The following is a 12,671-nucleotide window of genomic DNA, read 5'->3' on the forward strand; positions in this document are numbered from 1 at the left end:
TTTGTTCAAAAATAGTTTTCTCGCCCCTACAATTTTTAAACCTCCAGTGAGAACATTTCGTTCCAATTTTCCCGGTATTTTCCTTAAGATTTGTACGGTAGCCTACGAGTTGGTATGAGTAACGGTATTCAACATTACCCGATCGCTTTTAATTTTAAATATTTACTGTTCAATGAAATCAACATTTCCCGAAATGAGAACTTCTTTAACTTTTAATTCTGTATCAGACCAATTTTGGGATCTTGGTTTCTTTAACCCTTTCTTCTTTTCGAAAGCTCAGATACGACTTCCGTTTAGAATTCTTTCAAAAAACATAGGAACTTTGGCCCAGTTTGAATTCGTTTGTTAAACTCTTATCTATTATCGTTGTTGAAACAGAATAGACATTAATTACATAACGGCAATGAATAAGACAACAAGCAAATTGATTTTATTTTATGAATTTTATTGATCTGTACAGTCATGCAATATGACGCATCGAAAAAAAAAGAAAAAAAGAAAAGAAAAAAAAAAAAGAAAAAAAATGCAAATTTTCCAAAACTGAAATTAAGCCAATCCTCTTCAAATCCAACCCCAAATTACTCCCCCCCCCCCCCCAAAGCAAGAATTAAAGCCGACAAAGAGATGTTATTCCTCGCCGTGAGTTCAAGAATGACCTGAGGTCCTGCTGAACTCCCTCGACTTTTTCTTTTCGCTTTAAATCCAGAAGGGACCTGAGATCTCCACCATCCCCAGCAGTCACGTTCGGTTTGGACCCAATTCCCGTCAATTCCACGATCCGGCCGCGGTCGGACAAGTTCACGACCAATAAGTTCTTCAAACGGTTTCCGCGATCGGGTTGACGGGTCTGGTGTCCTTTTCCGTTGCTGCCAGTTGGTAAGGTCTTGAATCGGTTGGTGTTCCGGACGGACAGGTGCTGATTCGGTTCGGGATTAGTAGCGATGCGACGTTGGTGATTGTTCGTTTTGTCTCGTGGCAAGTTACGCCCAATCTCCTCGACGTCTTCATCAACTTCCATTCCGTTACCTTTCAAGAGGGGACTGACACCTTCGTCCATTTTCGGGAGTTTGTTGGATCTTTTGAGACGAATCTTCTCTCCAACATTACGCAGCCCAACAACATTTAACTCGGAGGATATTTTGTCCAAACGAATTCGTTGTGGTTTGCGGTGTCGAATATCATCATCCTCGTACTCACAGGTGCGCTTTCGCTTCTCAGACTCAGACAAAGAAAGACATTGAAAGAGAAAACAGAGATCTGCCATTTTCAAATTTTAGTTTTGCAAACTGAAATTACTTTGTTTCAAACGGGCTTTCCTTTTATTTGCCATGGCACTGCAGCCGTTCGTTCGCAAAATGAATTTCCTCTCATTTTTCAAGTTTTATTAATTACATTTAAATTCCGAGCATTTATTATTATGGTATAATCAAAGGAAATATTATTTCAAACATATTTCAATTATTTTCAAGTAATTACATTGTTAAGATAATAATATTAAATGAAATTGTTTATTCAGCTAAGTTAAAATTTTTAAAAAGCGCTAATGCAAGTCTCAACTGTAGTTTTCTTCTTGCCCAGTTGGAGTCTCTGTAGTCTGAAGGCATATTCGGCCAGCAGACGAATCTAGGGCGTGTCTTTTTGTTTTAAAAATGGCGACCATGTTTTGTTTATTAGCAAGTTTTACCGCCTCTCAGACTCAGAGACTCAGATTCTTGTCACACGATTTCTGATCTGAAAAAGGTTCTTTAGGATGGTAATGAAGTTCTTGTGTTTGTACCAGTCGATATATTTTGATGGTTAGATATACGTAATGGACTAAAAGTAAACATAGTAACAAACGGAAAAGATTCCAATAGCCTGTAGGTAGTGTTGCAATTGTTGCGTTACAGTTTTCTCGAGTTTTCTTTCAACGACTGAGGCAAAATGGATTGGACTTTTGGAGACATGATTCGTATTTAATGAATTAGAATTTTCTCAACTATTAAAAACAAATGTTGTACTCCATGTCTTGTCACTCATGTCCATGTCTCCAAGCTCCATTTCTTCTCCTCTCTGGTTTTCGTTGTATTAGTACATGATGTAATGGTCATTTTTTTTTAAACAAGAAGATAACACTTTGGATCTCTAAGCTAAAGAACTGAAATACTAGCTTGGTAGGAATGTCTAGCTTTCTGGATTGCTATAGAAAACGACAAAATTTTTGTTTCGTAATACTTTATAGTTAAGTCATTCCATTTTGAAAACAAATAATATGATTATTCGAAATCTTTGATGGGAAGTTTTCTCTTCTTAAACAATTTATTCAGTTTGGATCATAATGTCTGATATTTGAAATTTGAGATGTTTGAAATTTCTAAAGTAATGTGAAATGAAAGTAATTTTTGTCTCGAATCTATAGATGCTGCCCTCACTTTCAATGTAGTGATTAGTATTCTGGAAAACCATCAGTACACAACAATGGTGTGGGGAAGAATGACGAAGCACATATTGAAGAAGAAGAAGCACAGAGCTGATACATTCTCGTAGCCGCCAGTCCCGCCACTATATTGTTCATCGTCCCGTCAAAGTAAAAATATTTAACTTGTTGTTTAATCATTGTTTTTTTTTTTTTTTCATAATAGGAGAGAGAGGAAATCTGTCTGTTTGCATAGGACATGCAACTTTTTGTACCAACCAGTCTACACACATCGATGTCAACCCATATCATCTAAATGTGAGTGCCTGCATTTACGTTTGCTTTTTGTTTTTGTGGGAAATATGTTCACCTCGTTCTTTTCCGGCTCTGTACATGATTATAAATTGTAAGTGCTAGATAGGTTAATTTTGGTTAGACTGTTAGTAATTCCAGTAATTTAGATTTAGTAATTTTTCTAATAAGAAAATTTTTTGTTGTATTTTGATGGTCGAGAGAGAACAGTTTTATTTTGGTTAGATCGTTAATCTTATTTTTTTAAAATCTGATTCTGATTACTTGTAGCAAACGCTGTTACGAAAGGCATAATCTTATAATCCATACAAAAAATATTGGGAATAAGCTCGAATAAGCTGTTGCCGTACCCAAGCTGTTTTAAATGGCATTTATTTCTCTTCTCTTGATGTCTGAAGTCTGGATTCTGGGAGTGGGGGTAAAAAAGCCATTCACATGTCTGTCTATCAAGTAATAGCCAACGCCAAACGTCGGCATGGTCAGACTTCTGATAATTTTACCAAATTCAGTAAGAAAATTAATGAACCTAGCTCTAAGAAGCAGGGATGATGATGGGTTGCTCCCTAGCGATACATAGTTGCTTTTATTTAATTTTGATAATAATAATACAGGGAGGCATAAGAATCCAAATGTTTTATTCAAACTTCGTTCGTTTGGCCACAAGTAACTTGCAAGATTTCACCGCGAATTAATTTCATGTTGATAATGGTCACACAATGGAGTGAGAGCATTATTTGCTGAAAGTTTTAATTTTTAGTCGGTTTTGTTATATGGTCAACCAGAGTTCAACACAACAATGTAACAATCTCTTGCTAAGGGAGTAAATAACTAACTAATTGCCTTTTACAGAACCGGTTTTTGTAGGCATACTCGGCCAGCAGACGAAAAAACGAAGCAGACGGATCCCTCAATCACAATAAACGAAAGAGGTTGTAGAGTTGGAAAAAAAACCCCGATCAAATGCTGGCACTAGCTCCAAGTTTTCGCGATAGACTTCCGAAAGAAAGAAAGGGAACTGGAACGTTTGAAAAAAAGCTCGCAAATTGAAGCTCATGAAGGATTTGACAGCTGAACTCAAAGAAGTGCAAGAGTAATTCAAGAAGACTAAACGGAGGTGTCCGGTATGGAGGGCAACATCAAAACTATAGCAAAAGAAGAGAATGAAGTGTATGTGGGCCGTATTGAAGGAGATGAGGAAATTTCTGATTGCCGCCGAACATTACAGCTCGATGCCGATCAGCTTGCTTCGTTACGGCTAAAAGTGGGCAAAAAGGAGCAAGCTGTTGCGGAAGCTGAAACGCAGATTGCCATTCTAAAGCAAGAGACTCAATCATCGCCTTGGTCCTCCTGAATCGAGTCAGCAAACAGTCTTTGCCTGTTCCTGTTCCTGCTGTCGTCTCCATTACGAGGTGGCTGGGTGTGTCAAAGAAATCCGAAGATCATTTGCAGCAGCACTGTGAGAATCAAAACTTGAAACATCGCGTTTTCCCATTTGGAGAATCAGCTGCGTGCCTTCCAGGTAGACAAACTCGAAAAGCTATGCCTACAACAGCAACTGCAACAATTTCAAAAGGTAACACCCACACAAAATACCTTCTAGCTCTTCATTGCTAAAATTTGATGAAATAATTAGGAATTGGCTGAAGCCAAAGAAACTCGGGTTGACAGCCGATTAAGTTTGATGGAGGATCCACAAAATTGTATACCGAAATACCGTACTTATTCAAAAGCTCGTGTAGAATTTTGCATCTTCTGTTGCAAATCGCCATTCTTTACGTTTTGATTGTTTATTTTTTGGTTTGTATCGATGCAGAGAACTCCGGTTTCATAATGATATGGTTACCTTTTGTTTCAGCATTTCCCGTGAGAATTTTAAACTAGCCTAACAATTGTTAAGAACTATTCATCTTATCATCGTTGTTTTTTATATGTGTTACAATTATTTCGATGATATGTCTTCTTCTGAAGTTTTTTTATTTGTTTTCTTTTCCAATTAGTTCTGCAATTATTGGAGCAATAATTCAATAACTAATTTTGTTTCATTTTCTTTTTAGGTGTCCTTGTTTGGTCGAAGTATAGTGGCAACAAGGTCCGAATGTCTCCTCTTCCGGCCTGATCAAAGAGTCAGGAGTCAGCTGATGGCGAAACAGACGTATGTTATTTCCCACATTCATAAGTTTTTGTTATTAAGTACATATAGGTACAAGCTGTATAAGGACTTGTGACCAATCTCTCTGGTAGTGGATTAGAGGAATTTCCCTTTTACAGTAGTCATGTCTTTTTTGACCAAGGACGCGCGTTAAATTTAGACAAAAAAAGTTTGATGTCATTTTTCGATAACGGCGATTGCAATAGATTTATTTTGTGATGAAAGAAACGGATGCTTGACAATAGCTGCCGTTTTTATGGACATGTTGTTTGCGAGCCGATAGTTTTTAAAGTTGACTAGGCACGAATTTGAATTCCGGAGGGAAATTTTTTGTTCCCAGTGACGTTGTTTACCGTCTATTAAGATAAGAAACCAATTTCCACCAAAACTTAGAACTAGCTATTAAACGAGATTGAATTGTCGTTCATGTTCGATCGAAACTGAAATTTTTCGTAAACATGCAGTCCCATTGTCCGTTGTATAAAACACAAAATTAAGTTTAAGGTTCAAAAAGGTTAATAATGAAGAACAAGTTGGTTATATTTTTAAATCGACATTTTATTGATATGATAATGATGTGATTTCGGCAAGAAAAAACAATTACTCGGCTCTAGCTGTCACGTCGCATGTCAGTCAACTTCCATCCGTTCTGTAATTGTTCCCTTATTCCTTCTTACATATCTTCTTCTAAAGTCCTTAACAGTGGCGTCGTAGAATGATTTGACAATCAGTTGACATGCGGGAATATCGGGGAATGTCCAGTCAACTTCCATTGCTTCTGCGTTTGACGTTTTGCTTCTGGTTTCAATTACGGGACTTGTGGGCCAATAAATTGTTCTGCAGATTTTTCGCATTCTCGCATTCGGTTTCTTCCACGTAGCGACAACTGCGACACGGCGTGATTTGACTCGAGATGATGAGCGAATCTTTTTGCTGGGTCTTTTTGCAGTTGTGTTTGCAGTTATTATCCAAGTTGCATCCCGTTTTCTATTCAACGAACGTCTGCCATTTTGACCATCGTCGTTGTCCACTTCCATTTTCTCATCGTCGTCCGAGTCATGGTCGACTTCCATGTCATCTGCACTAGGAGTTGTTTTTTGAGTTGCAACGGCGAGTTGTTTCATAATGTTTTGGTAAAATAACACCATTGTCTATCGATTAAGGCGGTCAGAAGTACTTGATAAATCTAGGTGAATCTCCACTGCATACTTTGATGTTGGAGATGCAGATGCTTTAAATAGGATCGTGCTGTGGGATGCGCGTTCGCACAGAAAATTTCATACCATTTTCTCATTTGTTAAGTATTTCTTTCTTTTAAACAATTGGAACTAGGAAATAATTGAAGCTTAAATTTTTCCACATGTATTTCAATCAAATTTTAGTAGAAATTTAGTTGGAAAATTTTATTACAGGGTTAAAGCGATTCGAGCGTAATAAAGCTTCTTTCACACTCAGCCGTTTTTCTTGAACGAAGCTTAACTGGTCAGTCACTATTTTTTTTTAAAACGTCCACAGGTGACGATTTCGGTCATCAGGAGGCACAGTTTTGGTCTGGTTTTGTGGTTGAGCGCAGCTTGACAAAATTAAATAAATTATGATGTTTTACTTTAATTACTGTAGCTGACTATTTAATTTTTTTTCTTTTTTAAAAGGTCATCGCTTTCAGGTGTATTTAATGGTGTTGAAGTTTGGTGTTGCCGCAGGAGTGCAGAACAGTTTGCAGTCTATTTGCTGGTGTTAAATGTGCTTGAATTAAATCAAATTTTTTCTGTCTGTCTTGTCTTATTAGGGAAACCGCTGCCGTTATCAACACAGTCATCTTATCAACACATCTGTCACGAAAAATACAACGCTAAAATACTCGAGTACTCGCACCAAGGATCGCTAAAATTCCTCTGCTTGTGTGATGAGTCTGATCTGAATGTTACATCCATGGCATTCTTTTTCAGCCTATTGTCTTTCACGTTTCGTTGCAGTTTTACGGAATTTTTAAGCTTTTTGAAAAAGGTGTAACTCATGTAATAAAAAGGTACCCAAGTCTCCCACCAGATGCTGTCGATTAATTTACCCAAGTCTCCCACCAGATGCTGTTGAATAATTCATCAACATCAACAATGGCCGCTTTTTATTGGTGTGTCTTGAAAAGGTTATTTATTTATCTTCATTTATTTCCGTTGTGAAAAACTACGCGTAAAGTGCTTTAGTTCATTTAAAAGGAAAACATTTATAGTCTTAAATGGTGTACATCCATTAATATTATGGTTTTATGTAAAGGAGGATTCAGACCATCAGTTCATTATCGTCTGGTGTACAATTCATATCTTATAGTAAATTGTCCAAACGCCGTTTGATTCTGAACACGTAGGTTTAATTTATATCCTATGGTTTTAAGTAGTATTCTTATCTCCTTTCTGTTAAATCATCATCATTATTTGTTATGATTTAGATTTCCGTGAACAGATCACATTCTTTAGGAATTGATATTGTGCGAGTAAAACTGGGAAGAAACATAAATTGTACTGCAACTCCTCCCTTAGTATGAAATGGATAAACAGGCCACAGTTAACAACAACAACAAAGGAATAATTACTTCCCGGATATGGCGAGTCGGCCACAGGTGTCAATCTCCAACGAAGTTTCTTTATTGAAATTATGCCCAGGTACCCAACAATTGACTTATTTTCGTAGGTTAGGTCTAGTTGCGTTAAACTCTGTCTGTGTAAAAGTTTCCAAAATCAGGCCCTTCTTAGTTCTTACGCGCAAACGAAGTTTTACTTGGACGTTTCTTTTTTCTAACGCTAGATGGCTTTGATAATTTGCAGCTGTCAAAAGTCAGTTTCTGTTACTTTGCACATCTCTTTAAACATTTATTGGCAGTTATTTTGTTGAAATATTTAGTGATAACTGACGATTACTATTCCAGCAACAAAGCTCAGTTGTTAAATTTTCGATAATTGCTTTTTTTTCTACTTCCGGTTTTCTCATTTCTGTCAGTAGTTCAGTAAATATTCATCCGACGCACAAAAGAACCACATATTCGTGATCTTCGTCAAATTTGTGGTAAAGTTCATGTTTTTTTTTGTACGTACGCGTACTTCCGGTTTTGAGAATTTTCCTGAACTATAGTTCAGGAAAATTCTCGATTTGGACAAAATTTTGGATTTCGTTAAATGTTCACCTAATCGACCCCAAATTTTACGTAGATTACGAATATTTAGTTTATTTTGATGACAGCTCAATGGTTAAGGCGCTATCGCTTACTTCCGGTATACTTCCGGGAAATTTGCATAAAACTAGCAAGTGAGCTTTGTTCTCTGTGCTAATCTCAAGATTGAATGCTAGGTTTTAGCAAACAAAAATGCGATTTTCAAGTTTTGTGAGTATCTCAAGTCCAATCCTTTAAATAATGAGTCTTTAGGCGTATCCAATAGATGGCGTTTTAATTGTTTGTGTCAGTTATGGGCTCATGGCGGTTTGCTGTCAAAAGTTAAGCTATATTTTCTTCGAAAATTACCAATGTATTTACTGGTAAATTCGAGTGATTTCATCTGTAAATTGTCGGTGATGTGTTCTATTCCGTTTATATGTTGTATAAACTTAATGTATCTCATCAACTTACAGGAGAAAATGTGTTGAAAGAGTCGTGCAGCTCACTGCTGTCGTTCAACCATTTATTTGTTCAAAATCATTGTATTCTACTGAATGTGCCATCAAAATGAAACAGGTTACAACCATTACTAGCTTTATAAATACAGTATTGCTGAAACATATATTCTTATCTTTTATTAGGATTCATTATAATTGTCTGCTGTTTTTATTGGACTTGCTAGATCGCCAATCCCAGCCATGCCCCAATTTTTAGTGTACACTACTAACTGTTTAATTATTTCTAAATCATAGATGTCAAGCACATTGATAACACAAACTTTAAACAAGGTGACTTATTGTTATTTTATTTACAGGTTCTTCATCTCAGGTTTCTAACACATTGGCATGACAGATTTGATGAGAAGTCATATTTTGAAGAAAAAGGACAAGAACCATACAGTCAACAAGGTTCCTTGTTTGCTAACCAGTTGGCCGCTACCCTTCAATCTCCCTGTTTACTTCCTTACACAGGTCCTATTGATTTGAGGTATTACTTTCTGTCCCTTCAACTTTATTTGAATTTTATTGTTATCCAAATAAATGTTCATTCTGCTTTTACAGGGTAACTCTTTCGCTACTGATGACATCAACTGTTGTAAACTGACGAGAGAATGCTGCAATTCAAGACTGATACGTTGTGTAGTTGTTAGATAAATGACAAGTGCATATCTGGGCTCCCTTCTTTTCTGTGGCCCCGTTTCCCTAACTAACCACTAACCAACGCCCGCCGGTGGTCATTCACCCGCTGTGAAACCAGGAGGAGGGGAGGGCTCTGGTCGAACGGGGACTTGGAAGGCGCGTGATCCGATGAAAACTTTTGGAGGGTCATGAGTCTAACCCGGAAGCCTAGTAAGACTACATCTTCCCGGAAAAACTTGCCTCGTACTTCTCTCTTCTTCTCGGTCCAGATACATATCTCTGGGGGCCGTAGACATTTCCTATAACAGCATGTGCGAGTTAAAACAATGCATCCACTACCCAATGAAACAAATAGCCATGGTTTATTTTTTGTGGAAATCTCCGTCAGTCAAGTTACAAAGACGATGTAGATTTCCGCCCAACTTAACCACCGCTTTTTGTCTCATTGCCGCAGCGGTGGTGGCGGGTTGCGTTTAAACTCGTGCAGTAGTAAACCGTATTGAACCGGACGCTCTGTTTATTGAAATTTTTGTACATTTAAAAAAAATATATAAAAAAAGTTTTATGTTTAAAAATTTTTATTTATTGTTAGTTTTTCATCACATTGTTAGGGTTTAATATTGGTTTATTTGGATATGGTATAAATTTAGGGTTGGTTTGGTAGGTGTATGTTTGTGGGGTGTGAAGAATTTGAAGGTATAAGGTTGTGGGGTTTGGAGATTAATTGGTAGGAATATATTTATAGGGTTAAAATTAACTGTTCTTATCCAAACTTGAAATATCCAACCCTCCAACATCTACCACTTTCCTTTCCCAAACCCGAAAACATGTTTATTACTTGCTTACATACACATCCCCTTTTTTTTTACGGTAAACTACATTGACACAATTCCAATTTAATAAAATAATAATGCAACTTCGGTAACACGACAACACCACGGCCAATTGAATTCGATGCAGAAAGATCTGTCACCAGCATAGGCTGCAACAACGTACCACAGCGGACAGCAACTACGCGAACATACACGATAAACCTGTAACCGAAATTAAATGAATTAATCTTCACCATCAATTGAAATGCTGTCTGAAAAGACAACTTAATGACGCTCTATGTGGTTTTAGTTAAACAAAATATTCTGAAAACAATATTTGCTTTAGTTGAAACAAAAACAAAATGTGTGATTTAAACTACAACAAAAAAGAAAGAGAAGCTAAGATTTTAACTGAAGGTTAATCCTGCTTTAAAAAAATCAATTACTATCTAGCAGTAAATTCTCATGCGCTAATAACAAAAATGGCACAAGTATAGCTAAACTATGAAACCTCTCAGTGACAGTAAGCAAGATTTTGAATCAGCCAGACAATTAGAAAGATGATTCAAATATTTACTTCAGTTGTTCATGTTTCTTCATTTGACGAAACTCACAAGAGTACAGGTAGCAAGAGGAACACCCTTTACCAGCTGGCTGCATCAAATCCATAAGTACATTGGGCAGCAACGACGAAGCTCAGACTTCACCAGACTGTATATCACAAAAAAAAACTCAATTACTATCAAGGACACAGCGTCTCAAATGAAAAAAAAAAAACAAAAAAATTACAGAAGTTAAAGTTAACTACACAATCGTTTGGAATATATGTTGCATAGGATCCTACAGCTAGCAAGCTTTTCCAAGGTAGACAACTAAAGTTCTACAACAGGCAAGTTAAGACATGGTCAAAGTCTCACAGTTAGAAAGTTGAACATATTTACCTGATTTGTTCTTTAGTGTTTCTTACAAACCGTACAGCTTGTACGTACAGGAAAAAGAGACGACATCTTGGCAAAATGTAGGCCACATGATCAGCTGAAATTTCCAAGTAGAAATTAATAGGCTAGGTTATTACCACACAATTAACTAAATTCACACACAAATAATTAAGATTCAGTCACATCTAACAATTTTAACATTTTTACATTTTTACACTTTTTTATGAAGAAAACTGTAACTGTAAGGAAGGAAAATACGCCATTCCATTTTTCCATCAATCAAATCAGTGCTGCAAAAAAATGGCGGCGTTCATACGTAACGAAGACTTATTGTTCCATATCAGCAGTTGTAAATGTGAATCATAGATGGCGATCAAACTTGTCTTTTAGTCTGCTAAAAAAGAGTAAAAGAAAAATCGAATAAAATGTCTGCAATTGTCAACCTACGTGTTTTCCGTAATTTTCAGCAGTTTGTGTCAATTAGACCCATTTCTAATTATCCTACATCATTTCGCAAAAAAAATAGGAATTCAGAATGTGGATGGTAACTTTCAATTTTTCAAACTGGCGCTTAGTAGTGGCTGCAAGGCTGCAACCGGCTTTCTGTTAAAATTTATTAGGAGATGACGAATTCCGTTCGCCGGATCTGAGTCCCAACAAGTCGTTGAACAGGAGATCATAAGGACGCAAAGTATACAAGAAAGCAGCAGTTCATCCTCCACATTCCAACAAAATGCCAACTGATGAAGACTGGCCCTCAGTTTTGCCAGTTGCCAGGTCTTTCCATCCAGCTAGTGTCCTGCTGCCCTTGCATCAGGGCCGGGTTGTTCCGGGGCAACACCACCCGGTAAATTTGACAATGCACAGTTGATGAACATCCCACACTTTCTTCACTTGACACCACCCACTATTGAGAGACAATGCCAAGCATTGAAAAGTGAGAACCCTGCAGTATAATAGATATTTTAATAAAGCTTTAACTATTATTTGTTTGTAGAGTTCTGCACAGAGTGCCGTAAGAGTTGGATATCAACGAAAAGATTGACAATCATTTACCCATCACAATCACAACTGGTGATTACCTCAATTCTTTCCCCTCATTGAGTGATGCCCGAGCCAGAATTATAACACTCCAGGTCTGAAAAGAAGAAAAAAAAATGCATTTGATTTCCTGTTATAAGTAACTCTTTTCTTCCCTCATGTAGGCGAAATTGAGCTCTTTGAAATTGGGACAACCATGCCAAGGATAAATTTCTCTTTTTCCTGTACCGGCTGTACATTTTGTAAGAAACACTTCAAAACTTTTCAGGTAAATATGTTCAACTTTCTAACTGTGAGACTACAGACTTAGTTAGTTGGTGACTATCTCTTAACTTATTTGTTGTAAAATTTTCAGTTATCTACCTTGTATAAATGCTTGCTAGCTGTAGGTTCTTTTGCAACTTTTATTCTGAAGGATTGTGTTTACATAGTTTACTTTGACTTCTGTCATTTTTGTTTTTGTAATTTAAGACATTGTTTCCTTGATAGTTGATAGTAATTGAGTTTTTTTTTATAAATAGGATTATCAGTCTGGTAAAAGTATGACCTTTTTTGTTGCTGCCTAACATACACATAGATTTGATGTAGCCAGCTGAGGGCTTTAACTCTTTTAAATAACGTAAAGTGACATTTATTCATCTAGATTAATTCATTTTATTTTGGTTATAGGTTTAGTGTTTTTATGTTCGCGTAGTTGCTGTCCGATGTGGTACGTTGTTGAAGCCTATGCTGGTGAA

At 36.8% G+C, this 12,671-nt stretch overlaps 1 protein-coding gene and 3 long non-coding RNA genes across 9 annotated transcripts; 3 read left to right on the forward strand and 1 right to left on the reverse strand.

Annotated features, from left to right (window-relative positions):
* The first annotated feature begins 1,516 nt into the window (after positions 1-1,516).
* LOC124318329 lies at positions 1,517-6,904 on the forward strand. Of its 3 annotated transcripts, XR_006912414.1 has the most exons (7): positions 1,517-1,753; positions 2,399-2,566; positions 2,622-2,713; positions 3,557-4,280; positions 4,341-4,859; positions 6,509-6,571; positions 6,646-6,904. XR_006912414.1 is itself a non-coding variant. In XM_046782821.1 (4 exons), the coding sequence occupies exons 1-4, from the start codon at positions 1,751-1,753 to the stop codon at positions 6,867-6,869; spliced, it is 339 nt and encodes a 112-aa protein (XP_046638777.1). In that variant the 5' UTR covers positions 1,533-1,750; the 3' UTR covers positions 6,870-6,904. The 3 variants fall into 3 exon arrangements, 1 of the variants encoding a protein (XP_046638777.1); XR_006912413.1 differs by lacking the exon at positions 6,509-6,571 and having other exon boundaries at positions 1,521-1,753; XM_046782821.1 differs by lacking the exons at positions 2,399-2,566; positions 2,622-2,713; positions 3,557-4,280 and having other exon boundaries at positions 1,533-1,753; positions 4,762-4,859; positions 6,509-6,522.
* A 226-nt stretch (positions 6,905-7,130) lies between these two features.
* LOC124319234 lies at positions 7,131-9,208 on the forward strand. Of its 2 annotated transcripts, XR_006912935.1 has the most exons (6): positions 7,131-7,217; positions 7,303-7,516; positions 8,478-8,580; positions 8,646-8,719; positions 8,819-8,991; positions 9,066-9,208. It is a non-coding gene; the product is annotated as an uncharacterized LOC124319234 (long non-coding RNA). The 2 variants fall into 2 exon arrangements; XR_006912941.1 differs by lacking the exons at positions 7,131-7,217; positions 7,303-7,516 and adding an exon at positions 8,099-8,232.
* An 802-nt stretch (positions 9,209-10,010) lies between these two features.
* Positions 10,011-11,420, reverse strand: LOC124318841. 3 transcript variants are annotated; one of them, XR_006912531.1, is made up of 5 exons: positions 11,341-11,420; positions 11,101-11,284; positions 10,897-10,990; positions 10,533-10,666; positions 10,011-10,177 (listed from the first exon to the last, which is right to left on the reverse strand). It is a non-coding gene; the product is annotated as an uncharacterized LOC124318841 (long non-coding RNA). The 3 variants fall into 3 exon arrangements; XR_006912537.1 differs by having other exon boundaries at positions 11,111-11,284; positions 11,341-11,419; XR_006912543.1 differs by lacking the exons at positions 11,101-11,284; positions 11,341-11,420 and adding an exon at positions 11,056-11,083.
* On the forward strand, positions 11,343-12,117 carry LOC124319941. Its single transcript, XR_006913640.1, has 4 exons — positions 11,343-11,437; positions 11,514-11,740; positions 11,891-12,029; positions 12,099-12,117. It is a non-coding gene; the product is annotated as an uncharacterized LOC124319941 (long non-coding RNA).
* Positions 12,118-12,671: the final 554 nt, after the last annotated feature.

The sequence above is a fragment of the Daphnia pulicaria genome, chromosome 1 (assembly GCF_021234035.1).
Source record: "Daphnia pulicaria isolate SC F1-1A chromosome 1, SC_F0-13Bv2, whole genome shotgun sequence".
Lineage (NCBI taxonomy): Eukaryota > Metazoa > Arthropoda > Branchiopoda > Diplostraca > Daphniidae > Daphnia > Daphnia pulicaria.